The 26,833-nt window shown below is 39.4% G+C and overlaps 1 protein-coding gene and 1 long non-coding RNA gene across 3 annotated transcripts in view; one reads left to right on the top strand and one right to left on the bottom strand.

Moving 5' to 3' along the window:
* Window positions 1–26,833, bottom strand: part of Styk1 (serine/threonine/tyrosine kinase 1) — a 49,169-nt gene that overhangs the window by 9,472 nt on the left and 12,864 nt on the right. Inside the window, exons 1-6 of one of the 2 annotated variants that reach the window (XM_003470314.5) lie at window positions 15,085–15,459; window positions 6,892–7,046; window positions 6,358–6,492; window positions 3,611–3,877; window positions 2,994–3,175; window positions 212–295 (exon numbers count right to left, since the gene is read on the bottom strand). In XM_003470314.5, coding sequence (XP_003470362.1) covers window positions 212–295; window positions 2,994–3,175; window positions 3,611–3,877; window positions 6,358–6,492; window positions 6,892–6,955 — 732 coding nt within the window. In that variant the 5' untranslated portion in view covers window positions 6,956–7,046; window positions 15,085–15,459. Of the gene's footprint in view, window positions 1–211; window positions 296–2,993; window positions 3,176–3,610; window positions 3,878–6,357; window positions 6,493–6,891; window positions 7,047–15,084; window positions 15,460–26,833 lie in introns of those variants that run through there. The other variant, XM_013153220.3, reaches the window with a different exon arrangement.
* Window positions 1,167–24,694, top strand: LOC134473547 (uncharacterized). Its single transcript, XR_010043857.1, has 3 exons — window positions 1,167–1,528; window positions 20,135–20,302; window positions 23,002–24,694. It is a non-coding gene; the product is annotated as an uncharacterized LOC134473547 (long non-coding RNA).

Genomic DNA, 26,833 nt, shown 5'->3' with positions numbered 1-26,833 from the left:
ACATGTAATCTGGGGGCTGGGGATTTAGCTCAGCGGCATAAGCGCCTGCCTTGCAAGCAGGCAGTTGTGAGTTCGATCCCTGGTACCGATAAAAACAAAAAAGACAAAAAAAAAAAAAAAAACATGTAATCTGTTTGGTACTATGAATATGAAAACTCGTGCATCAAATGCTAAATAAGAAAAATTCCTACCATCTGTTGCCTGAACTTACCAGAGCTAGAAGGACTTGCTTTCCAATGTGATAGATTTGTTTTTCTGTGAGATCATACAGAAGACCATCCGTGGTCATCACATCCTAAACAGAGAAAAAAGCATTTTATCAAAGTAGTACTAACATAAGTGATTTTAAAAAGTATGGGAGAGAAAGCCAGGCATGGTGGTACATGCCTGTAATCAAAGCACTTGGGAGGCTGAGGCAGGAGGCTCATTGTGAGTTCAAGGCCAGCCTGGGCTACAATGTGAGCTCAAGGCCAGCCTGAACTGTATAGTGAGATCCTGTCTCATAAAAACAAAAAAAAGTATGAGAGATACTCTGAAATACAGACATCAAAGCCAAAAATTATATTTATATACAAACACATAAGAATTTAAGAGTCAAAGAGAGATGTTACAGTCAGGGGTTGCAAGGAGAACAATCACATATAGGATACATCATTTATATTATTATTTGGTAATAGGCACCCAAGAGTTAAACACAAATAAGTGCATGAAATCTATCCACAACACTGAAGACCCAAGGAAATCCAGCCAAGGACCTGGATCCCACAGCAACATCCTGCCTGAGTCCAACTATGACTATACCGTCCATGAGTCCAACTGGAAATCCAGAAACCATGACAATGACTCATGCAAGTCTGCTTCATGGATCTGTGCTGGGAAGGCCCACAGGTCAGCAGTAGAAGCTAGAAAGTCTATGCCAGTGGGATGAAGGACCTGTGCCAATAGCTTGAGGGTTCTATACTACAGCCAAGAAGTAATGCTCAGAATAAAGATCAGGGCTCCCCTGAAAAATATTATAGTCATTCTCAGCAATAATGAGGTTCTAAGCTCCTTGACAATGAGAACAATCGAGTACATGTCAGGAAGCCAGTGTGACAAACTTTTCCTGGAGATTAAACAGTACACATCTTCCCCTCTGGAGCCAGGAAGTGATGCTCAACATAAGAAGCTCCCCCAAAGTGAACCACAACCATTCTCAGCAACAAGGTCCCTAGTTCCTCCAGTGTTAATGGCTGAGTTCATATCAAGGAAGCCAGCCATGACAAGCTCCTCCAAGAGAACCAGCAACTCCAAATGACAACACTTAGGAGAACTCATAACTCTAACAGTATTCCTTTCCACATGCTCTTATGCTGGCAACTTTCCTCAGGTGGACCATCTACACTCAGCAGCACACCGATGCAGTTCAGCTGGATTTAAGCTGACCACCAGTTACCAGTCCACTACAAGAAACAAATAAAAAAGATTTTTGAAATACGGAGGAATATGTCATTGGACTAGAATAATGAAGAATGAAGATAAATAACAGGTAAGTGAATATCTACAGGACTATCTACAAGACTATCTATTGACTATAGGGGCAGTTTCTCTGAGATATTTGTGCACGCACGTGCGCGCGTCTGTGTGTGTTTGTGTGTGTGTGTGTGTGTGTATCCACACATGGTTAATTTAATACAATAACACATACATCTTTATTGAAGGCTCATACTGTGCCATTTTCACAAGAGTGAGTAAAATTAACATAGCTGCTGCTATGATTATTGTGTGGCAGATATGCATCAAATCTAGAATCTATGCATCAAAGATAGAATCAAATAATCATAAATAAGCAAATGGTTGCTATGAAGGAAGTATACAAAGTAAAGAGAGCATTTGCTGGTGGTTGACGAGAGCAGATACAGTTGAAGGAAATAAGAAATGTTCAATGATGTCTTCAGGATGAGTGGACATAGCTGAGAAGAAGAGAAAGGAGAAGTCTGATGTATTAAGAAAAGTATATGCAGATGATCCGAAATACAGAAGCATGTTAGTTCTGAAATGAAAAGAAACAAAAGTAGAATATAGATCAAGTCATAGATAACCTCCTAAAAGATTTAAAATGCTTAATTTATCATTCTATACATTGTCCTATTTATATCACTGGGTGAAATACATCAACATGGTCCCTTCTACATATCTAGTTGTACAATAATTAGCATATTGTGGGAATTTGATTAATATTGAACTTGCTCATGTGCAAATAAGAAACTTGAGCAAAAGTAGTTCTCCAGAGCAAGGAACAGAAGTGAGTTGTAAGGGACAGGACTTCCACTTGAGATGGAAATTTCTAAACATCAGAAATGTGAGTCTGGGGTACAAAAATTCACAAGCTAAATTTGTCCCTCATCAGGCTTGGCATACTAGGGTGATGTTACACAATGGATGATATACTTAACAGTAATAATAAAAGAATTGCAAGCATTATTAATCATAGTTATACTACATAATTATTGTAACTTATCATTTTGAGGCCATCGTAAATGCCAATCACTGCTACATTTTTACACATATAATGTCTTTGATTTTTTTTGAAATATTGTGTTATGACTCCCATTTTGCAAATTTAAAACATTCAAAAGCGAAGAGGTAACATCAAAAGTGAAAGACCTAGTAGAGGCAAGAGCCCACACTCTTAAGTTTGCACTGCCTGAGTTGTTAATTGCCTCGTGTCTGTTTAAACTTACAGTATTTAAAATTAAAAAAATTAAAAATTAAGTTTCTCAATCACATACGCCACTTACGGTGTGAAACAGCCACATATAACTAGCGGTACCAGTAGACCCAGTAGAACTTTCCTATCATTGCAATCACTCTACTAAACAATGGTACTCAAAGTATTCTGCTATACTATTATATTCTCTCTTAGATTTTGTCATTTGTCATGCTAATTGACAGTGAAAAGGCAATCAGCCAGTTACGCCTTTCCCTCCTAACACCTCTACTCTACTGCTCACCCGGCGACAGGTCCAGAGAAAGCTGAGCAGGTTCCCTTGGGCCACATCTTCCAACACCATATAGAGTGGCAGCCTTTCTGTGCAGCAGCCTTCTAAGTGGACCAGGTTCTGATGTTTCCCCAGGTACTGATAGAACTGGATTCGCCCCACGAAATACTGCACCTCCTGGAGCCCGGCTGGTTCTGCAGAAGACAGAAGAGCTGGAGTAGTAAGAGCTTTAGACAATAATTCCCCAGGCCTCACAGGAAAGGAAGTATAAACAAAAAGGAATGTAAAGGAGACTAGTTGGAAGAAAATGGTGTTCAAATCACTGGCCTTTATCAAAAGTCACATAGAATCATAGATCTTAAACTGAATAAGCTTTCATCTCCCTAAATAGATGAATGTTCTGTTCACACTGAAACCTTATCACTGTCTAGACCTTTTGGTTAATATTCTTGCCCATCTTATCTTTGTTCTATTTTACAGAGGAAGAAAAAGAGAGAAATTAAGAAAGAGAATTATTAAACAGTGAAGAAAAATGAAAAATCAATCTCAGAATCTTATTCCAAATTTGCAAAGCTTATTAGCATTTACTGAGGAGAAGTAAAAAGGAGCAGGAAGTCTTCTCATTTTACCTTTCAAAGCCTTGAGCACAACCCTCTTGGGCCTAGGCGGGTCCCCAGTGATCATGGTAGCTCGATAAAGGTTCCCACAACTGCCCTTATGGATCTGCTCCAGAACTTCAGAGAGTTGATCCCGGGGTACCTGTAGCTTAGCGAGGGAGGGTGCAGTAGCCCGTAGGAAACTTCCCACTGCTGTCTCCGTAAGTGGCATGACAATTTTTCCTTCATGTCCTGGTGCTTCCTGGGTTAGCCCCCTAGATGAAGGCATGGGAGCAATGCCTGAAACAAAGAGGTGATGTGAGCCAGACTCTTCCTGACCTGGGGCTCCTATAAAAAGAAGAGAGCCTATAGAACCATCCAGGAAAGTCCTTCAGCAATTTTCCCCTGGCCAGTGTAAGGATGTCTTCCAATAGTTCTCCATGTATGAATATCAATGCCAAGCTTGTAGAGCCTCTTTAATATTCCCTATTATTTCTTGGTCAACTCAAGATGCACCCCTAGAAAGTAATCATGACATCTCCTCTCTGTCTTGCTCAGGACTACAAGTTAGGGCTCCCCATGAGTGTGTTGTACAGAGACAAGGAAGTTCCCAAATGGCTCCCAAACCACTAAAGATGGTCTGACTACCAATGGGGACTATCACTTAAATCAGTCACACGGCTTCTAAAATTGAAAGAAAAGTATGAATATCTCCTCAACCGGCAGCAGTAGTTATTTCTTCCTTGAGTTTTCCTAAGAGTTAAATTACTTCCTCAAATCTTGGTTTTAAAAAAATAAACCAGGCTCCCAATACTTTCCACTTTCTTTAGCCAAAATGAATTTTTCTCCAGTTGGAAAAGAACGATTAACTCTGATTGTTAAATCTATAATAACATTAATTCATCCATGCCTTCAACAAGTATCACAGGTACTGTTCTGGGTTTTTGGAATAGGCAAAGTCTAGATTCCTAGGGAGGTAACTTCCTAGTGATAGTGTGAATAATAGTATTTGAGGCAATGAGTTTACAGAGAAAAATGACAAAAGAAGCAGCTTCAGGGAAGTTATTTTCTGATAGCATCAAAAGGTCAACAAAGGCCTTTCTGATAAAATGACATTTGAAGAAGACTTGGAAAAAATTAGGGAAAAAATCATGCTAGTGTCAGGGAGAATATCCTAGAGAGAGGGAACAAGATGTACACAAGCATTAGGAAAAGACACAGTTGAGAAAACATAAAGAAGCAGTACAGATGGAGCCAAGTGAATCATGGGAGAATTGCAGACGATAAGGCCCAGGAGTCCTGAATCACATAAGACACTGGAGAGAATTTTGTTTCATTTCATTCTGAGCAAGACAGGAAACTACTGGAGGTAAAGGATGCAGCAGGAACTTGGGAGGTGAATGAATGCCCAGGGGAAAACAAAGCATAAAGAGGTAGGGTAGGGACCAAGTAGGCAAAAAATTTAGGAGTGCATTACAATGATCTGTGAGAATCGAAAGTGAGTCAGTTTATTATTTATGGTTTTGCTAATGGGCTGGACATGGACTGTGAGAGAGAAGAAGTGAGTCAAGGATATCTTCAAGGGTTTCAACTGCAAACCATTTACTGAGACAGAGCTTCATTTTGGACATGCTGCATATGAGATGTGTATTATACTGAAACTACAAAACAGGGGATTTAATATAAGAATCTGGAGTGCCAGCAACCAAAATCAAAATAGAAATAGTGTTTCAATCCAAAGAGATGAAAACCATATCATTTATAAGGTGACTTTAAATCTTTTTTAAAAAGATTTTCGAGGGCTGGGCATGGTGGGACACACCTGTAATCCCAGAACTCAATAGGCTGAGACAGGATGACCATCGTGGGTTTGAGACCAACCTGAGCTGCATAATGAGTCCAGGCCAGCCTAAAAACTACATAGCAAGACCCTGTCACAAAAAAAAGTTCCAAAAAAGCAGAAGTGCAAAATTGTTTCTGATGCTTTTTCTAGGCCTAGTAAGATAATAACTAAGAAGTGATCATCAGCTGTTGAGCTTGGAAAGTGTTGTTTTGGAGGAGTGGTAGGGATACGAGCCTTATTTCAGTGAGTTTAGAAGAGACTGTGATGAGCAATAACAAGAATGAGTGTAAACAGCTTCTTTGAGAAGCTTTCCATAAAAGTAAAGTGCAAAGGAATTGACATAAAATTTAGAAGAGGACTAAGGATCAAACAGTACACAGTTTTACATAACTGTCACAACTGCTTCTTCTTAGTTTCAGTTAGTTTCACGTATGAGCTGCTTCTCTTTCATTCTGTGAAAGTACCATTATTGGTACTCCTGAAGAGTCCCATTAGTATCTCCTACCTAACACTTCAAAAATGAGCACGAAGGTCACTTCTTCTCATCATATATTTTGGAGAAGGCAGGGATGGGAATTATGCTGGAGTAAAATCTTATCCTACAAAGATGTCAACAAACCTTTGGGTTTTCCCTTCCAGATTTTCTTCTTGATTCTTAGACCCTACTAGAGTCAAAGGCTTGAAGGTCCAGTAGGACAAGGAGGACAGAAGTGTTCATACGTGGTCTCTCTTGCCTTGTGTCCTCTTTCAGTCAACAAGCCTGTGTGGTGATCCAGCTCAGGACTTCCGGAGAAGGGTTACCCTTCCCAGCTCTACAGGAAAAAGCCCATTTTTCCCATTTCAAAAATTCCTGGACCAGGGCCCACTGAAATTTGGCCCACATTTTTCTCCTTGCATCTCCTCTGAGCCCCTGCCTAACCCAATGTTTGAGCTTTACCTCGGCGTCCAGGGCGCTGCTGTTGGGATCTTTGTCCTCTTATAAATAGCCACAGGATGACAGCAAGAAGGATGAGGAACACACCAACCAGCAGAGTGGGGACAATGATCACCGCATACTGCTCTCCCTGAACAACTGAGTAGGCAATCAGACAGGAAGGGAAGAATGTAAGAAGTCTGACCTGATGCTGTACAAACCCCTTGCTCACCACCTTCCATCCCATCATATGTAGAATGTCATCTTCTCTGTCTTTCTGGCTACTAGAAATCCCAATGTCCCTGCTTCTTAGCCCATCAAGCATGTGCTGTGCCTCTTCTATCACTTTTTCTCCTGAGACAAAGGATGCAGCATTGAGATCTCTGACTGGCACTTACCCGGTAGGCTCCAGAGACAATTGCCCTTTGTCCCATTCTCTTACCACCATGGTCTTTGTCGCCAATAGAAATCAAATCATCTGCCTTCTAGAACTTATTCAGAACCTAGTCTCTCTAGCCATGAAACCACAGGCTATGCATTTGTGATATCTGTACTTACGACACAACTTGTCACTGAGACTACATTCCAGGAGCACCCGAGCCGTGCCTCTCTTCTTTTCCATTGCCGTAGGGCTTCTGGCTTCTCTCCTCAGCTCACACAAACAGCACAGACCATGAGCACCACTGTGAGTGATTCCTAGTGCCTGAGGAGTGCTGGGGGGGAAATGGAGAATAAATGGAATTTTTAAAAAATGGATCACTATACAGCTGAGCATGGTGGCACATGCCTATAAGTCACAGTATTGCTGTGACTTTGAGGCCAGCCTGGGCTACACAGTGAGTTCAAGGCCAGCCAGAACTACAAAGCAGGACCCTGTATCAAAAAAAAAGCAATTAATAAAAAATAAAATAAAACATCACTAGTTAATATATAGCCATCTCTCTCAGTCACCTATTTATCAGAGTGAAAAAAAAATCTTTATTGCCCCATCTGGTATTCTCTTTTCTCTATAATATAGCTTTATAGCTTTATAGCTGTCACCTGGTCTTGTTCTCTCATTCCACTGCTGCTGAATTTATTTTAGATTTTCTTCTGCCCCAACGTTCTGCTAGTTCAAGAATAGATAGATACACAGGACCTGTTTGAATAATTGCTAATCATGGATTCCTAATCATGATAAGCTCTACATCACCTACAGTCTTTTGAGCCTGTTAGACTGTCTTATTTGTTGGCTTCCCACTCCCTTGGCAAGCGCTCTTGAGAGGATATAGATCCAAGGCTCAGGGCGGAGGCCATGTGTATTGGGGTTGCTTCGGGGTATTCACACTGAAGACAGCATGGAAAAGGAAGGCGCTTGTGTTTGATCACATTGTTGTAGTCACCATTATTATTAGTGACCAGGACCTTTGTGCTCAGCTACATCCCCATCCCGTTTTTAGTTTTTGAGACAGAGTCTAACTAGGTCACTAAATTGACCAGGTTGGGCTACTGCTTCAGTCTTCCAGAGTGCTGAAATTATAGGTGTGTACCATCATTCCCAGCTACTAATATTTTAGACAGGAAAAAACTGAAAAAAGATAACTCATCATTTTAATAAAACAACATATAACCAAATAATGCAATAAAGACAATGGCTCACAGAAGAGACCTAAAATAACAAAAGTGATCCTGGATCACAAAGACAAAACGGGAGGCAACAGAATCCCTGAATTGAAATTATACTATAAAGCTACTGTGATAAAAGAATTAAAAAATCATACCATAGTGATGTGTCTGCATCCATGTTCATAGCAGCACAGTTTATAATAAATAGATTGTGAAAATAACCTAAATACCCATTGATTGAGGAATGGATAAAAAAGATGTGGTTATTTTTATACAATGGAGTACTACTTGGCCATAAAGAAGGATTAACTACAGACTTTTATAGGTAAGTAGACGCAATTTGGGACCACACTCTTAAGTGAAATAAATCAGACACGTGTAAACATTATAGTCTCACTAGTATGAGAAGCTGAAACAACATCTTATATGAACATAAAAAAATAGTTAAGATAGTTATACTACTGATTTCTCTTGAGTTCATTGGAGAGAAAGATTTGTGCTGGTGTTGTTTAAACAACTGAATGCAGAAGTCCTGTGCTCTGGGTAAATGATGTGGGGATAACAATGCCCAGGATATGTACTGTTGTTGCCCCCTGATTGATGTGCTTTGAAATTTTATTCTCTTTTTTTTTTCTCTTTGAAATATAATGATGTGAGGGGAAAAAGACAATGGTTCAGAAAAATTTTAACACCATAGACAATGAAAATTGTAAAGCCTTACACATTCCAATTAAACCTTGATTAAAACTGTATTGGAAAATTTTTTTGAAACCATTATAAGCTGTACATTTTTTAAATTTTTAAGGAAAAAAATTTAAATATGTTCTTATTAGTGTCTATTAATTTTACAAAATATTGGGTTTCATAATGCATCTATGTTGATCATGTTTATCCTCTTATTGTTCCTTATAGCCACTTACTATCATTCCTTACAGCTCCTCCTCCTTTCTTCTTGTCTAATAAAGTTTCCCTTCTACTTTCTAGTCATCATTATTAGATTCCACATATTAGGGAAAACCTGATACTTTTCTTTCTGAATATAGTTTATTTCATTTAACATGATGATCTCTGGTTTTATTTTCCTGAAAATGGCATAACCCCATTCTTCTTTACAGTTGAATAATATTCCATGGTGTGTCTGTGTCACATTTTTATTTCCACTCATCTGTTGATGGGCACTTAGGCTGGTTCCATATCTTAGCTACTATGAAGTGAGCTACAGCAAAGATGGGTGTCCAAGAGTCCCTATTGTGTGCTGACTTTAATTTCTTCATGCATATACCAGGAAGTGGTATAAATAGATCAAATGATAACTCTATGTTTTGTTTCTTGAGGAATTCCCTTACTGATTTCCATAGTGCCTGCACTAATTTATGTCCCCATATAGAAGGATTCTTTTTTCCCTACAATTTCCCTACAAACAGCATTGACTTTTTTGTTTTGGTTGTTGTTTCTGTTTTTCAGTAATAGAGGTAAAATATAAGGCCTTCACACTGAGCTCTATCTCCAGCCATTTTTAAGTTTTTGTTACTTTTTTTAATTTAGAGGGAGGGTCTTGCTAAGTTGTCCAAACTGAGCTCAAATTTTTGGTCCTCCTGCCTCAGCCTCCCAAATGCTGGGATGATAGGCATGTGCCACCTAGTTTAATGGGGTTTGTTCATCATTGCTCTCCATGATAGCCATTTTGACTGGGGTGAGATGGAAATTTAATGTAGTTTTGATTTGCATTTCCCTTACAGCTAAAAATGCTACTATGTATGGTGGCATATGCCTGTAATCCAGCACATGGAAGATTGAGACAGGAGGGTCACTGAGTTCAGGGCCATCCAGAGCTATATAGTGAGTTTAAGGCCACCCTGAATTACACAGAAATACCCTGTCTAAAAAAATGCTAAGCAATAAGTGTAATTCATATACTTATTGTTCCTACATACTTAAGAAGGGTCTGTTCATTTGACTACCTACTGACTAGGCTATTTGATTCTTTGATGTTTCTTTTTTTGCATTATTTATGTACTCTAGATGTTACTCCTCTGTCAGAAAAGTAGCTAGCAAAGATGTGCTCCCATTCTGTAACCTGTCTCTTCATTCTGTTGGTTGTTTACTTTGATACATGGAAACTTTTTACTTTGATGCAGTCCCATTTGTTGATTCTTGCTTATTCACTGTGCTCTTGGAGTCCTATTCAGGAAGCCTTTGCCTATGTTGATGGCCTCAAGTGTTTCCTCTATGCTTTCATTCAACAGGCTCAAAGTTTCAGGTCTCAGGCTAAAGTCTTCAATCCACTTTGAATTGATTTTTGTACAGTGTGAGAGGTAAGGACCTACAAGTATATAACCAGTTTTATCAGCACCATTTATGAAAGAGGCTATCTGTTCTCCAACATAAATGATCCTAGATGATCTAATTTTATAATGACTTGATAAATAGATAAAAAGTCAAAAGTATCACTTATACATGAGGGTATATTGTACACGTATTACAGCCATATTTTAGGAGCCTTCCATTACATTTTGTGTTTTATTACTGCTGCTAATTAGCACCATGTAATATCTGTGCCTGCAAGATCTGTGCAAAGAAACCCCCCAGCTCCCATCCCACCGCTTCATATTTAAGAAGGGTCTTCCTGGAGCTTCATGGAGGAATCATAGCTAAACAATTTCCCGACAAATGAAAAGAGAGATCAATGTGTGATTCTTTGATAAAAGCCTAAGTAAACAGGAAGCTGAATGAGGGAAAATTTCTCAAAGGAGAAAGAAGTTCTCATCTGTAGAGTTTTACACTGCACGGGATCTATGAAATCAAGGAGAATTAGGAAGCAAAGTCCACCTCAATTAGTTCGTAATTCAAAAGACAAGGAAGTCAAAACAAAAGTAGCTGAGAAAATTTCCACAACACACGAGACAGTATGGAAGGAAAAATAATAGCAAGAGCACAATAAACAGCACTGGGAAAGGCGGAGCGAAAGATGTCTTAAAATTAAACATTAGCTTGGCTGCTTTGGAGAACTCGGAGGCTACTTGAAAACTTCTTATTGCCATTATCATTATTTTCTTTCCTCTTGCTTCCTGCTCAGGGCACTATCAGATGTAATTATTTTTATTCTGGGACCAGCCAGTTCAACAAGTTTGGTTCTCTGGGGAGTAGGTACCGTGAGCATAACATCTGTACCAAGAACAAGTGGGGAAAAGGCTCGGTCGGCAGCCAGCTCAGACTCGTGAGCTCTGCCCAGAAACCAAACTACACACCCACAAATGCATACTGTGGGAAGTAATCTGAAACCCTGTGTGCACAGCAACCCACACTCAACTGCTCTTCACCAGTCACACAGTTACAGGCACATGACGTTCCCAAGTGGACACTCTGCTACCTGGATGTCCCACTTAACAAAGAACACCTGCCTTTGGCTGCAACATGACTTTCTATTGTACAGGTTCTGGAATCAGGTTCTTACCAGGTTCTTTATCTGTTGTGGGTAAAGACTTGGGTAATTTAACATCAAGCAGCCTAATGAATCCAGACCATGGAGGTAAATATAAGAGGCCATGAGGTGCACTCAACGAAAGGGCATTCCAGATATTTGTACAATATAATTTTTCTAGTCATTACAGTTTGGCTAGAACCATGTATCCTCCAGCAGTACATCCAGCATAAGGTAGACACACCGGCGATACCACATATCCATGAGAGCCTACACAGGAAACCTCACCACATTTTCATATATCAGAAGACGCTCGCGTTTGCTTGTGGCTCCTGTTCCACTTTTCTCCCTGTGATGCATACTCAGTTACCACATGGCTTTCCCTGCCCACTCTGTATCAAGCTGCAAAAAAGGACTGTCTTGATTTCAGTTATTAGAAGAAATGGCTCTGGACAACATTTCTGCAGTAATATTTGATAGCAACTTTAAAAACTGTATATCAGCTACTGTTTCATCTCTTTGCTAGCCTGTAAAATACTCATCTATATAAAGCATGAGCCATGGCTAGTGTTTTGTAAATAAAATTTAGGACACTGGAATAAAGGATCTAATGCAGTTATGAAATTGTTATTCTGATAACTTGTTTGGCATCTCCAAAAGATGTTCGTATACAGCTTCCCAAAAGTTCGCACAAACATGCATGGACAGTGCATCAAATCTCTTCAACCAGGACTCTACTGGAAACAACAGAACTGTCTCATTTGTGGCTGTTCATCCTTGATTTTTCTCCTTTCAGTTACTTCAGGTTTTTTCTTAGCATTTTTAAGGAAATGCATATTGCACAAAGTAATCTGAAGCCCTGCATGCACATTTATTTCCTCTGTTGAATTGAGAATTCAGAGAGGGAAATAACACAGTGAAGAAGGAGACACAAATAGGAAGAGAATGAGAGTGAACTGGAAAGTGAAGGATGCCCCGAGGTATTTGGATAGCTGGAGACCATAAAAGTTAGTGGTTATAACTATCATTAAACTGAAGAGTCATATTAACTCTCTGAATGTTCACCCACACTCACAAGTATAGTGCTCTATTTCTGTGTCTGTTTTAACTCACACAGTGAGAGTTCTACTTGCAAGAATACGACTCTTATCAGTGACATTTCTGTTTAGTTAGCACAATATCATTTCCCAGACACAATCAGCAACTTATGCATGAGTTTCCAGAAGAAACTCATCTCAACATAAAGATCGACTTATAAGATTTTTAAGATTTAACTATTACAAATTATGCTGTTATGAACATGGGGTGCATATATCACTGTGGTATGATTCTTTAATTCTTCCAAGAAGATACCCAGAAGGGAAATAGTTGGGTTTTATTAATATTGCTAGTCTCCTATTATTTTGTTATGAAATTTTGCTTTATTTTTTCCATAAAATTTTTTAAAATAGACTTTTAAATTTTGGTTCCTTTTCATGGAGTCTTCTTGCCCGCTTTGGTAGTGTTAAAAATTTCCCAACTGACCTGAGAACAACATCTGGCCTTGTTCCGGGTAAGTAGGATTCACCAGCCTCACCCTCAGCCTGACGCTCTGCTTCTCAGTACGTGTGGGCCTCCCAGCAGTGTTCCTCATAGACACAGAGAAGAGCCTCAGCCTGGCAGCTGTATGCCACCCTGGGTCAAGGGAGTCACCAGGGGTCCTGGGCTCTGGGGTACAGATCTCAAAGACTTAGTCAGGAGGGTAAGACAGACGGAAGCAGTAGCCCCCAGAAGGAGAAAGTCTGTCTTGCTGCACACTCAGCCTTCTCTTCTCCTCCCTTACTTCCTTTCTCTTTCTTCCTTACTCTCAGTCTGTCTAGAAATAAACCTCGCTATTGGGGTGAAAATATTAAATCAGTAGTAATATTGAGAAGAGCCACTCAGATGTAGGGGACTCCAGATTTATTTATCTCCAATATCCTATAAAACAAGCTGTCCTTTTCAGGTCCCATAAAACTCTTTTCAACAGCCACACTGTGCCAGAGATTGTACTAGATCCTTTCAGACAAAAGAGGAAAGGCAGAAACTGAGGAATTAGTAATGGGGGATTAAGTTATGAAGTAACCATGTGAAAAAAAAAAAAATAAGAGAGGGTGCCTAAATGGGCAAGGTTTCACACCCAGGTCAGGTCTTTAACCTACAAACCAAATGTCCCTGAAACTATTAGACATACGTATTTATCATTCAAATGGACAACACCAACAGAAGGAACTATGTCAGACTCCAAGAGTCATGGGCTAAAGATATATGCACCTAAGTTGTAAAGGGCTTACAGAGCATGCACAAGGCCCTCGGTTCAATCTCTAGCTTTGCAAATGCAGACAAGAAAAGCATCAAAAGTCACTGAAACCAAAAGTTACCAACAAATACACTACAATTTGGAAAGAACATAAAATGTTCTTTGTGTGCTAATGTTCTTATTACAGACATAAATTATGTTCCCATCTCCTTCTTCAAAGAACATTTCAAAAATGAAGGTAAAACCAGAATTATTTTCAGTACTTTTCAGAATATGGAATCTTGAGTTTATTTTCTTTTTCTGACCTAAATTCTATTTCTCTCTCCTGCTTTTTGAGTGAAAAATCCTAGGTCCTAAGAATAGCAATCCTTCACTGCAATCCTAAGAGCCAGGAAAGGTCCTAAAATACCATGGGACAGAGCTCTGTCAGTGATCCAACTCTGCCTTGCTGTGGAAACAAATCTGTGAGGGGACACAGAGGGCACAGGAGGGCACAGTGCCAAAGAGCCCTCCTAATCCACCTCAGCAAATTTGTATAAGCAACTTGCCTTATGCTCAAGGAGTCTCCCAGCAGGGATGAGACTGGGCACGGAGGAAGTCCTCTGCCCTCCTGTTCTGCTCTGCTCTGCCACTGACAGACTGATTTGTTCCCATTTTCCCCTCTCCCACCTTCTGGGAGACCCAGGGCTTGAAATGAACTTTGAAACCTTGGGGAAAGAAAGAGGCTCTGTTGCACTGCCCAGGATTTTTAAGACGTCTTTTGATAATAAGACTGAGTGTTATCGGCTTTTCTAGCTTCTTGTTTTCACCTATCTGGGAATTCCTGAAGCCCATGCGATACACAGTCTAGGCAAGAAAGCCTAATCTGTATCCTGGCACCTCGTGAAAATTTACTTTGTAGAGCAACAAGTGATTGCAAGATAGAAAGGCTACATAACTTCTAGGTGAGACAACACCAGCGCTCACAGACACCAAAACTGCGTCAGACTTTAAATATGATGACACAGGTAGACATCTCTTATTTCCTCAGAGGCATTATACAAATTCAAAATGTTTTATTTGTATTACAATTGTCATTCTTTTTTTTACATTCTCAATTCTATTCTTTTTTTTTTTTTTTGTACCAGGGATTGAACTCTCAACCTCAAACTTGCCAGGCAGGCACTTATGCCACTGAGCTAAATCCCTAGCCCTACATTCCCAATTCTATAACCTTCCCATCTCAGAAGCCTGGAAATAATATATCCTACATTAGATTTTCTTCTGGAGATTACATTGCCTTCCTGGATCACTAAATAAAAACAATTTCTTTATAATCTCTAGCTTCCTTAGCCCAGGAGACGGGCCACAAAAAAAGAGGGGAAAAGTTAAAAATATACACCCAGCCCCCAATGTACACACAAGTGTCTCTAGCCCCCACTCTTACCCTTCGGTCTTCTTTCCCTACCTGATCGGCACAGCAGAGGAGACCTCTAGGAGCTGCCTGCCCCCTCTTTCAAGCGCTTTGTTCCCGCTGCTGTCAGCCACATTGCGTTTCCAAAGATTTCCATGGATTGGTCTCCTTCCTGGGGATTCATTCTAAGCTTTTCCTTCTAGAGGCACTTCCGGCACTTTAAAGTTCCCCTGGTGGTTTTTTCTGTAAGTGAGGAGATCTGTTTTGTTCGCTGACCAGTCTTCCAGCCTGTTCTGGCACACTGGCAGAGAGGAGGGCCCAAGCTGAGAAAAACAGGTGGATGGTCTACACAAGACTGTAAGAACACACACACACGTGCACACACACGCACACACACTCACGCTTGCTCAGTCTGATAAGGGAGCCACAGCCCAGGCAGGCAGAGACACAGATGGACAGGAGATTGCACAATAAGGAAATCTACTCAGCTGCCCTCACCTCACTGCTGTGTCATACAGGGTGTGCCCCAGAAAAGGTCCTGTGCACAGAAGGCACTCAGGTAAATGATAACAAAGGCCTGGGACAGTGGATAGGCTGCCCTGCGGGAGCAGCTCACCACCTCATGCTACGTAGCCAGGAGTCAAGAGGCGCTTCCCTCCATCCGGAGCAGGTCAGCGGATTCTGTGCAGTGTAGGGGCTGCTGACGGAGGGGTCACCCAGATTTGGTGCTATGATAACAGTCAGGGTTGTGAAGTTCTACTTGTGGTTTGGTGGGAGATTCCCAGAGCACCCAGTCATGACACCTGACCTTGGCATTCCTTTTCTTCCTACTACAGGGATCAGGAAACTTGCATCCATCCCAAAGGCAGTAAAAAAGCACAAAGAGCATCAGGAAGTCACTCACAGCCACAAAAGGGACAGACCAAGGTCTTGCCCCACAATCACTTACCTCACCTGACTCTGTTCTGACACAGGCTGTCCCATTCCAGAGACTTTCTTCTCCTGCATCTCCCTAACCGTGTCAGGACAGCACCTACCCTCCCCTGCCCACAATTTCCTATGTGCATTGGTAAGAGAGGGAGCTTTCAAGATTGGCTTTATTCAAATCTCCCTTCTAACTCTCATTCTCACTTTACATAAAGTATTTCCGTTTTCTGATGTTCATTTTTCCCATCTGGAAAGTGGTGATGATGAAATCTATCTTCCAGGGCCAGGGAGTTAGCTCAGAGGTTTAAGCGCCTGCCTGGCAAGCGCAAGGTCCTGAGTTTGATCCCTGATATCAAAAAAAAAAATCTTATCTTCCAGGATGGTAGAGAGTTATATGACACAATTCATGTAAATTGCCTACTAGTATATTAGCACTGCAGCCCATAAATCTTAGTTCTTCTCTTCCTCCCTTCTTTCTTCATCTGGCTCACAGGGTGGGAGGTAGTCACATAACTACATTAATCAAATAAAGATACATAGCCAAGTGTGGCACACACCTGTAATCCCAGAACTCAAGAGGGTGAAGCAGAAGGACCATCACAAGTTCAAGGCCACCCTGGGCCACATAATGAGTTTAAGACCAGCTTAGACTACAAAGTGAGACCTTGTCTCACCAAACATAAAATAAAAATATATATATATAGTATTTTAATATATAATATATAAATCTAATATATAATATATATTATATATAATATAAAATCTAAGTATATGCATTCCTGCATTATTGCTTGGGGAGAGGAAGTTAAAGTCATAAAAATTAATGTATTTTTTTCATTAATTCTTCACACTTCACCTAGGTTTTACTTGACAACGTAAGTATTATAGCTGCTGGTCAATTTCAGAATTTGACAACCAAGTTAAGGAAGAGAGATTTCAACAGGATAAACCAAAGGGTATAATGCTGTAAAATAAGGTTAAAAATGGAAAGAATGCTGGACAGGGATCTATTAAGTACTTAGGGAACAGCTATTAGTACCTGCTCCATTTCTTCTGCATGTAAGTTTCTTCACTTTGCAGCTGGTTCCCTTGATAACGTGTATATACTGGATAATTTCCACTCAGATCCCGGGCCAGTCCTGGTGGTGGCAATACTTCTCCACTTGGGAAGATGTAACCTTGACCCACTTTTACAAGTCTGCCCATGCTTAGGATTCAAACCTCCTTAAAAATGGAATTTTGTCCTGAATGCCATACTGGTAATGGGACCTTGTCTTCTATTTGCCTAGACAATCCTCTTAAATAACACTGAAACATTGTTCTACATTTCTGTTGTTGAACCCCTGCTAGGAATGGAAAGATCTCGCAGACAAACCCAACCCTGCTGGCCCAGTGCCTGGTTTAATGACAATCATCTTGTCCCCTCTCACCTTCATCCCTCCTGCAAATCACCCACTGACCCTTGACCTGCCAGCCACACCCGAAACTCAGCTAATTCTTGCCTAAATTTTACTCTGTAACTGAATTAGTCTCTTATGCCTGAGTATACCTGAATAACCAGTTTATCTTAAACAATTCGCTCTCGGGAAACTAACCTCAGCCCAAGTCACTCATTTAGAGGTTAAATAATCAAAAATTTGAAACAAACGTTTTGCGATGAAGGAGAAATACAGGATGCTATAAAATGTGTTATGAATATCCACGTACCAACTTCCCACATTAAATGTAATGATTAGGTAGTGCAAAGGTGTACTAACGAAAAGTAAAATTAAATAAATGTTAAATTTTAAAAGGAGAAAGAAATCATGAAAATTTCCCTGAGTAGTAAAGTAAGACAAACAATAAGCAGTTCTCAAACTGGAGGGTCAGCGTATTTGGACAGTAGCAAGGAAAAGGAAACCAGGAAGAAACGGCGCCTCCCACGCAGGCCAGTGGCGGTCCTGATGAGACTTTCGGGCCACGCTCAGTATTGCTTGTTTCATCCTAGGCACCGCTGAAGTGCCACAGGCAGAGAGTGATGTGAAGTGTTTCATATTTGAAAGGTTATTGTTAGGAATAGTACTCAGCAAGAAGAAGGAACAAAGTATTGCTAAATGCAACAGGTAGGTGGAGCTATGCTGAGTGAGGAAAGCCTATCTATCTCTATAGGATTACATTTATGCAATATTTTCAAACATGATAAAATTAGAGCGACAGAAAATACTAGACCAGTGATTGCCAGAAGAAACAGGGAAGGAGCAACAACTATAGAGGAACAACATGGTAGAGTTCCTTTACGGTCCCAGACAGCAGGGTCCCTTCATTCTTCCACTTTGCTTACTGCTGGCCCCCCAAAACAGTCTCAAGAGCACACGTGGCCTAAAGGTGGATAAAATCCTCTTCTTCCTAACACAAGCATATAAAAAACTAAAATGTAAAAAGACTTATTAAATGATAAGAGAGAAGCATTGGAGAATAAATTTAATGAACAAAAAGTACAGATCCAAGAGCAGGTGTGGATGTGTATATTTTCCTAAGTAGTAAGCACTTGCTGTTCTGCTATATCTGACTTATTATCGTGATATATCCACACAGTGACCCAGCAGTGCCTAATCTCTGCCTTTGTCTTTGTCTTTTTTGGGGGAGGAGGGGTTCTAGAAATGGAACCAGGGCCTTTGCACTGAGCTATATCCTCAGACATTTTATTTTTTAAGTCAAGGTCTCACTGAGTTGTCCACACTGGTCTAGAGCTTGTGGAACCCCTGTCTCAGCCTCACAGAGTGCTGACATTACAGACATGTGTCACCACAGTCTGCCCGGCTTGCTCATCTTTCAAACTGGGTATGTGATATATTGTTCAACTCAGAGTATTTGTTAGACACGTAATGGTGCATGCCTGTAATCCCAGCACTCAGGAGAATGAGGCAAGAGGATTGCCACATGTTCAAGGCCATCCTGGGCCACACAGTAAGTCCAGGGCCAGCCTGAACTACATAGTGAGGCTCTGTCTCAAAAAAAAAAAAAAAAAAAAACAAAACAAAACAAGGACTTCCAGGAAGATGGTGGAGTAGTTAGAGGCTGAGAAATAGCCTCTGGGAGCTGGGAGCTGCCATCCAGACAGTGGAATATAGCAACACGAGACAGACAAGGAGGAAAGTGGGTCACCTGGACTCAGGAAAGTTCTAAAGTGAGAATTGAAGCCCAAGGGGAGTATGAAGAGAAAAACTTCAATCAAGAAGCAGATAGCCTGTGGAGCCTTCTCTCTGAGTTGGGACTCTGCCTGAGAGAATGAGTTCAAACCTGCGGACACAGTGACTGCTGGCATCACTAGAGGCCTCCACAGAGAGGCACGGCAGTGAAAGGAACAGTACATATGAAAGACTGTGCTAGTTGGGAGTGAGTGCTGAGGGCTCAGTTGTCCTGTGGGACACAGCAACTGACCAGGAGCCATCTTGGAGAGGGGCTGGCTGAGCTCAGAACTCAGAACAACTGATGGATCTGTGTATCGGCTCCAAGCTAAGCTCGAGCTGCAGAAGGTACACTGATGGCTACAGGCTGAATGGGGCTGGTTCCAGCCTTACAACCAGAAATCAGCCTGAACTTCAGGGAAAATAAAGGTGCAGGCTCACTGAGATTATCCACTATCTTGCCATAAAGGTACTGTTGGATGGCCGGGATAAATTAACATGGATCTGGACTCCACTTCTCCACACATTGTCTACCAGTGACAGCAGGAAAAAAAAAAAAAAAGCAAGAAGAAAATCTCTCTCTGTCTCTCTTTCTTCTTGTTTTATGTTGTTTTGTTTTTATTTTTTTCTCCTTCATTTTTAAAATCTTGTTTTCATATGAGTATGAATGTGATTTCTAGCTCCTTTGTAGTTGCTGTTCTGTTCTGTTCTCTCATTTCTTCCTCCTCTCTTTCCCTCCTGTCTTCTGCACCAGTTTCCCAAAGTTTTCATGATCCCCTTTGTCTTCTAGCCTTGCTTCTAATCTCTTCCTCTTCTCCTATTTCTCTATTTTTTCTCCCCTGAAGGTAAAATTGACATATTGAAGATTTATTTGCTGCATATAATTTTCTAGTTTGTTTTAGATTCTGTTTTGTAATCACAAATCTAGTCCTTAAGATTAAAGATGGCAAATTAATGTCTACTTCAGTTTGTCATTTTCTAGGCTGTGTTTGATGCTATTGTTATTACAGATTATACCACTTCAACCAAAGTGATATAATGGTTCTAACCAGCTGTTGCTCCTGGTATTCCAAGACTGAGATTGCCTAAGGATCGTAGAAAATACAGTGGGCCAGTGCCAGAGAACCAGGAACTGGGTCAAGCAAGCAGCAACTTCTCATTGCCAACAAATTGAACAGGTAGGATCTTGCTACAGACTCAAAACTCTGGAAAATACCTCTGAAAAGTGGTCATTTCCTATGAGTTCTAAATACTATCAAAAAACAAAACAAAACAAAATTCATTGTAAAAATTCCAGGCCAGCCTGAACTACAAAGTAAGAACCTCTCTCAAAACCAAAACAAAAGAATAGTATACTTATAAAGTTCATAGAATAATACCTAGCACATAGTTAATACTAGCTGTAACAAATGATTATTATAATGATTATAGGAATAAAATATCCCTATAATAATTATTATTACTATTAATATTATTCCTGAAGTTATGACATTTTAAAATGACCTCTTCTGTTAGACATGACTTTTATTCTATGTAATGTCAGTATTATAACATAACCAGTGCTATAACATTCATATTCATAAGTATGACAGGTTTAAGAGAATTATTTTCTGACATGTAAGTTTAATGTAACCTTAAACTTATCTTACCTATGATTCCAGTATGATTTTCTCATTTTCCTTCTGCAAAGTATATGTTTTTAGATCTTAATTTATTAATTGTTGTTATTTTCTCTGAGTTGCTTCATGCTTTTTGAACTTGAAATATTACATACTCATTTAGGTAGATGGTACACATTTTGAATTTCCTTCTCTAGATTATAATCCCAAAATATTATAGCAGTTACACCTGAGGAAATGTGTTGTTCCTCTGTGTTAGTATGTTATTAATTCCACTGCTTACATTACAGATCAAATCATTTATGTCAGAATCAGACTCTGGGAATGGGAACTGAGTACTAAGATTTGTTCCACACCTTTCTGTGGGTACATATTGATTGTGCAGGTTCACGGATTTCGTTCTGATAGGATTGTACAAGCGTACAACACACCATGCTCATTTTATACCTCCTACGACTCTCCTTACCCCATCCCCACCAATTTCACTTTTAGGTTAGGGTTCAATGTAAATAGTCTCATCATGGAATTCTCCCAATTTCCCTCTTATTTACACTCCCTTATCTCTACTTTGTGTAATGATAGCCTCCCTTCTACTATCTTGTCATCTTACTAGAGCTGAAAAACAGATTCAAACAAATAGCAGGATGCAAAATCAAAATTGGAAAAACTCAGTAGCTTTTTTATACATTGATAGATTAGTTGGAAAAGAAAGGAAAATAATTCAATTCACAATTGCTTCAAAACAAAGCAAAATAAAAAATTTTAAAACTTAGAAATCAACCTATCAGGGAAGTGGAAGACCTGTGCAATGAAAATTTCAGAACACTGAAAAAAAATCTTGAATAAGAAACTAGAAGTTGGAAAACCCTCCCAGGTTCGTGTATTGGCAGAATTAACGCTGTTAAAATAACCATATTATCAAGTTATCAAAAGATCCAGTCTATCCTCATCAAAATATGAATGAACAGAAGTAGGGGGGAAAAAGCCCTCAAAATTCATGAGAAAATACAAAAAAAAATGCAAAGTATCCAAAGTAATCCTAGGCAAAAAAAGAAAGCTAAAGGTATCACCAATTTTAAATTATACTACAAAGCTATGGTAACAAAAACAGCATGATACGAGCACAGAATCAGAGAGACCAACGGAACAGAACACAGACCACAGAAACAAATCTATGCAATGACAATCATTTGGTTCTTGAAAAAGGAGCCAAAATATATGCTAAAGAAAAGACAGTCTTTTAAACAATGATGCTAGGAAAATGGTTATCAACTTGTAGAAGATTTAAAATAGATCTTTATCTCTCACCCTGTACAAAATCAATTCTAAATAGACCAAAAACCTAAGTATAAAGCCTGATTCTTTAACCAAGTGTGGTGGTACATACCTGTAAACCTAGCCAGCACTGTGGAGGCTGAGGCAGAAAGATAGCAAGTTCAAGTCTAACCTGAGCAACTGGAGATATAACTCAGTGTGAAGGATGTGTGGTAAATCCCTAGTGACACACAATTTAAAAAAATAAAGACCTCAAACTTTGAAACTGCTGAAAGAAAACATAGGGGCCACACTTGAAGCTGTAAGCACAAACAATGGCTTCCTGATATGACTTCAGTAGCACAGAAAATAATAAGAATCAACAAATGAGAATAAGTAAAAATAAAAAGTTTCTATAGAGCAAGGAAAACAACCAACAGAGTGAAGAGGTGGCCTACAGGATGGAATTAAATCATTGCTGGTTACTCTTCAAGTAGAGGATTGATGTCTAGAATGTATAAAGAAGTCAAAAACTCAACATATACAAAAAAATCAAATAGCCAGGCAGAGTGGCACATCCCTATAATCCCAGCCCTTGGGAGACTGAGACAGGAGGATTGTCATCAGTTTGGGGCCATCATGGTCTATATAGTGAGCTCAAGACTGGCCTTAACTATGTAAAGAGGCCCTGTCTTAGAAAAATTCCAACAGCCCAGTCAGGAAAAGAGCAAAGAACTGGCCTTTCTCAAGAAAAGTACAAAGGTACATTAAAAAATTTCAGTTTTTACCCATCGAGGAAAGCAAATCTCAACTGTAATGAGATTCCATGTTGCCCCTGTGAGAATGGCTATCTTCAAGAATACAGAAAGCAATGAATGCTTGCTAGATGGTAGAAAGGAGGAACCTTTTTATACAGCTGGTAAAACGGTAAAGTATGGAACCACTATGGAAATCAGTATAGAGGCTCTTAAAAACCCTAAAAATAAAACTACTCTATTACCCAGGTATGCACCTCCTTGACACAGACCTGAAGGAATGGAAGCGCGTATACCATAGGAAGACCTGCATACCTGTGTTTACAGTGACATAATTCACAATGGCCAAGATATGGAGCCAGCCTTGGTGCCAATCAACAAATGAGCAAAGAAAATGTGGCCCATCAACAAGTGAATGAATAAAGAAAATGTGGCATCCATGAAGGAGAATGAAATTTTATCATTTACAGAAAAATGGATGGATCTAGAGATCATCACATTGAGAAAAAAAGTGAGACATAGAAAACTAAATATCACATTTTCTCGCTTACATGTGGAATCATTTGGCAGAGTCTTTAGCTTGTTCTAAGAATAGTATATCATCTGCAAACAAGGACAGTTTGACTCCTTCCTTTCCTATTCATATCCCTTTTATTTCTTTCTCTGCTAGGTTGCAGTAGCTAAAGTTCCAAGATCTATATTGAATAGGAGTGGTGAGAATGGACACACAGCTCCTCTTCCTAAAGAGGACTAAGATGTAAATCCCCAAGGAAATTCATGAGCAGCCAAGTTTAACAGCCCTGCCTTATGCCTTCTTGTCTCTATTTCTAAATTACTCAGGCTTGAATTTAATACGTAGGTAATAAATAAGATTTTGTATTGGCAATCATCTCTCTCTCTGTCTCTCTGTCTCTGTCTCTGTCTCTGTCTCTGCCTCTCTCTGCCTTTCTCTCTCTCTCTCTCTCTCTCTCTCTCTCTCTCTCTCTCTTTCTCTCTCTGTTTTCCTCTCTCCCTTATTTTTGTATATAATTCCATGAAAGCTTCATTACTTCCCTGGGTTTTAATTCTTAATGTATAGGGGCTGGGGATTTAGCTCAGCGGCATTAAGTGCCTGTCTTGCAAGCAGGCAGTCATGAGTTTGATCCCCAGTACCGATAAAAAGGAAAAAGACAAAAAAAAATTCTTAATGTATAAAATAACTCATAATCCTAAAGAACAAAATCAGACGATCTAAAAGGACAAATAACAAAATATGTGAGAATACTTTAAAGTTTCAAATCAAAAGTAAGTTTATAAAGGGAACCCTTCTCCACTGTTGGTGGGAATGCAAACCAGTGCAACCACTGTGGAAATCAGTGTGGGGATTCCTCAAAATCTAGGATTGGTGGTCATTTTTGGGTATCTTCCCAAGAGAATTAAAAACATCATACCACAGTGATATACGTGCACCCATGTTTATAGCAGCACAGTTTATCATAGCTAGATCTTAGAAACAATATAAATGCCCATCTACTGAGGAATGGATAAAAAAAGATGAGGTATTTTTATACAGTGGAGTACTACTCAGCCATAAAGAAAGATAAACTGGACACTTACAGGTAAATTGATGCAACTTGAGAGCATATTCATTAGTAAAATAAATAAGACACACATGTGTGAACATCATAGTTCCATTAGTGTGACAAGCTGAAAGAAAAACATGTATTTGTGTATGTAGAAGTATATAAAAATAGTAAAATAGTTACACTACTGATTTCTCTGAGTTCAGTAAAGAGAAAGATTTGTGCTGGTGTTGTTTGGACAATTGAATGTAGATGTCTTGTGCTCTAGGTGAATAATTTGGGGATGACACTGCACAATGTATGTACCATTGTTACCCCTTGAAATATTTTTATTCTTTTTTTCTTTCTTTTTATCCTTCAATAAAATGGATTTGAAAAAAGTATTTTGGATATTTAAGGTAGAATTATCCTATCCACCCAACCTACTCCTACACACACACACACACACACACACACAAACACACACACTCAGAGCCATTTCTTCCAAGGTACTTGCTTCTAAACATTGAAGCTTTTCTGTAGTATATGACCAGTGGATCTGATTCCAACTGCTGAAGCTTTGGTGTTTTAGGAAGTTTCAAGCCAATGATACTCATAGCTTTATCATTTCCTAGCCAGGTTTTTCTTTTCATATCATTACTCAAGTCTTAAGGAAACCAAAGATAATGCTAAAGACAGATGATATAAGACGCCCTTTGATTGTCACGTATGGTGGTGCACACTTGTCATCACAGCTCTCAGGAGGCTGAGGCAGGAGGGTAAGCATGAGTTCAAGGCCATTCTGGGGTCCACAGTGAGTTTAAGGCCAGCTTGAACCTTGAATATTGCTGTATCTGTACCAGTTTGTTCCCTATCATGATGGGAACCCTGACACTAATCTTCACTTTGGCTTCAAGTGCCTTTTGTCCTAAATTCATCATATTTTTCTGCCCTACATTAATATAGAAAGTTCTAGGAGAAACGTATTGTTGAAGATAGACTCCTTTCCTGAAACAGGCAAAGAAAAATGAGATTTCAGGTATGGCCGTAGGTTCCATATCCTGTATGACCTTAAGTAAGTCTATGAATATTTCTTTGCCAGACAGTTATATATGAAGCATAACAAAATACATAATGAGAAATAAAAATACAAGAAATTATCATTATTTAGTGTCACATTATGGGGGTATCCAAGAAACTGGAACTCTAATGAAATCATGAATATATAAAATATATTTATAAATCAGGTATAGTGGTACATGCCTTGCCTGTAATCCCGACACTGGGAAACTGAGGCAAGAGGATCCCAAGTTCAAACCCAGCCTGAGAATCTTAACAACTTAGTGCAACACAACCTCAAAATTTTAAAGGTGACACATGTCTGTAATCCTGGCACTTGGAGGCTGAGGCAGGAAGATCACCATGACTTCAAGAATTGCCTACATAGTTAAGGCCAGCCTGAACTACATAGAGATCCCATCTCAAGCCAAAACAAATTAAAATCAAGAAATAATTTTTTTGTGGGTGGACTGACCTCTGGCCCAGCCCACCTATAACTGGCGTGCTTCCTGCACACAACCCCCACTCCATGTGGGCCACCGACTTTGAACAAAGACCAAATATTAGCCCAAAAGGTGAAAATGACAAAATGAAAAAACAAAATGCAATCTCAAACATCAGGAGCAGGTATAGGTGACACTGAAATAGAGGATTTTAAAAGTCGCATACAAGAAATCTCTGAAAAGACAGCAAATGAAATAAAGAAACAAATCCATGAGGCTATACAGGAAATCAAATTAGAAATAGTTTTCCATTCAAAGACAGAAATAACAACCTTAGTAACAGAATTGCTCAGCATAGCCAGAGAAGAAATAGACTAAAAAAATATAGGAACATGGGAAAGTGAATGAACAATATAGAAAACAAGCAGAATCCATGAAACAAATTGAAAGAGATACCCAAGAAACAAAAAATTCTACTGAAAACTGCCAAACAATTTAAATGAAGCTGACGGATCAAGATCTAAATATTAAAACAGAAACACTAAATCTACTGGAAGACAAAAGTAAGTAGAAATCTTGGAGATATAGGGGTAGGCAGAGGATTCATGAACAAAACACAAATCGCACAAGAAATACTTCAAACAATCAACAACTGGGATTTCATCTTATTAAAAAGTTTTTGCACTTCAAAAGAAATCACCAACAAAGTGAAAAGAAATCCCACAGAATGGGAAAGAATTTTAGCCAGAAACCCCTCAGACAAAGGACTTATATCTAGGTTATATAAAGAATTAAAAACCATCAAGCCTCCCAAAATCAAAGACCCTCACCAAGAATGGATCTGAGATGAACACACATTTCTCAGACGAAGATATACACATGACCATATTGCTAAGTTTACATTGGATCATTGAACAGAATGGTTTACACTGTCAATGTTTGAGTGTCTATCCACTTTTATATTTTGATTTTGTAACTTGAATAACCATTTCTAAAAAGAGGACAATATGTAGTTTATCAACCAGTGATTTCTTAGTA

Source organism: Cavia porcellus, unplaced genomic scaffold (assembly GCF_034190915.1).
Source record: "Cavia porcellus strain 051 isolate PalLab524CR breed Dunkin Hartley unplaced genomic scaffold, mCavPor4.1 scaffold_27, whole genome shotgun sequence".
Classification (NCBI taxonomy): Eukaryota; Metazoa; Chordata; class Mammalia; order Rodentia; family Caviidae; genus Cavia; species Cavia porcellus.
The sequence above is the reverse complement of the archived record's forward strand: the minus strand, read 5'-3'. Positions and strand labels throughout refer to the sequence as shown.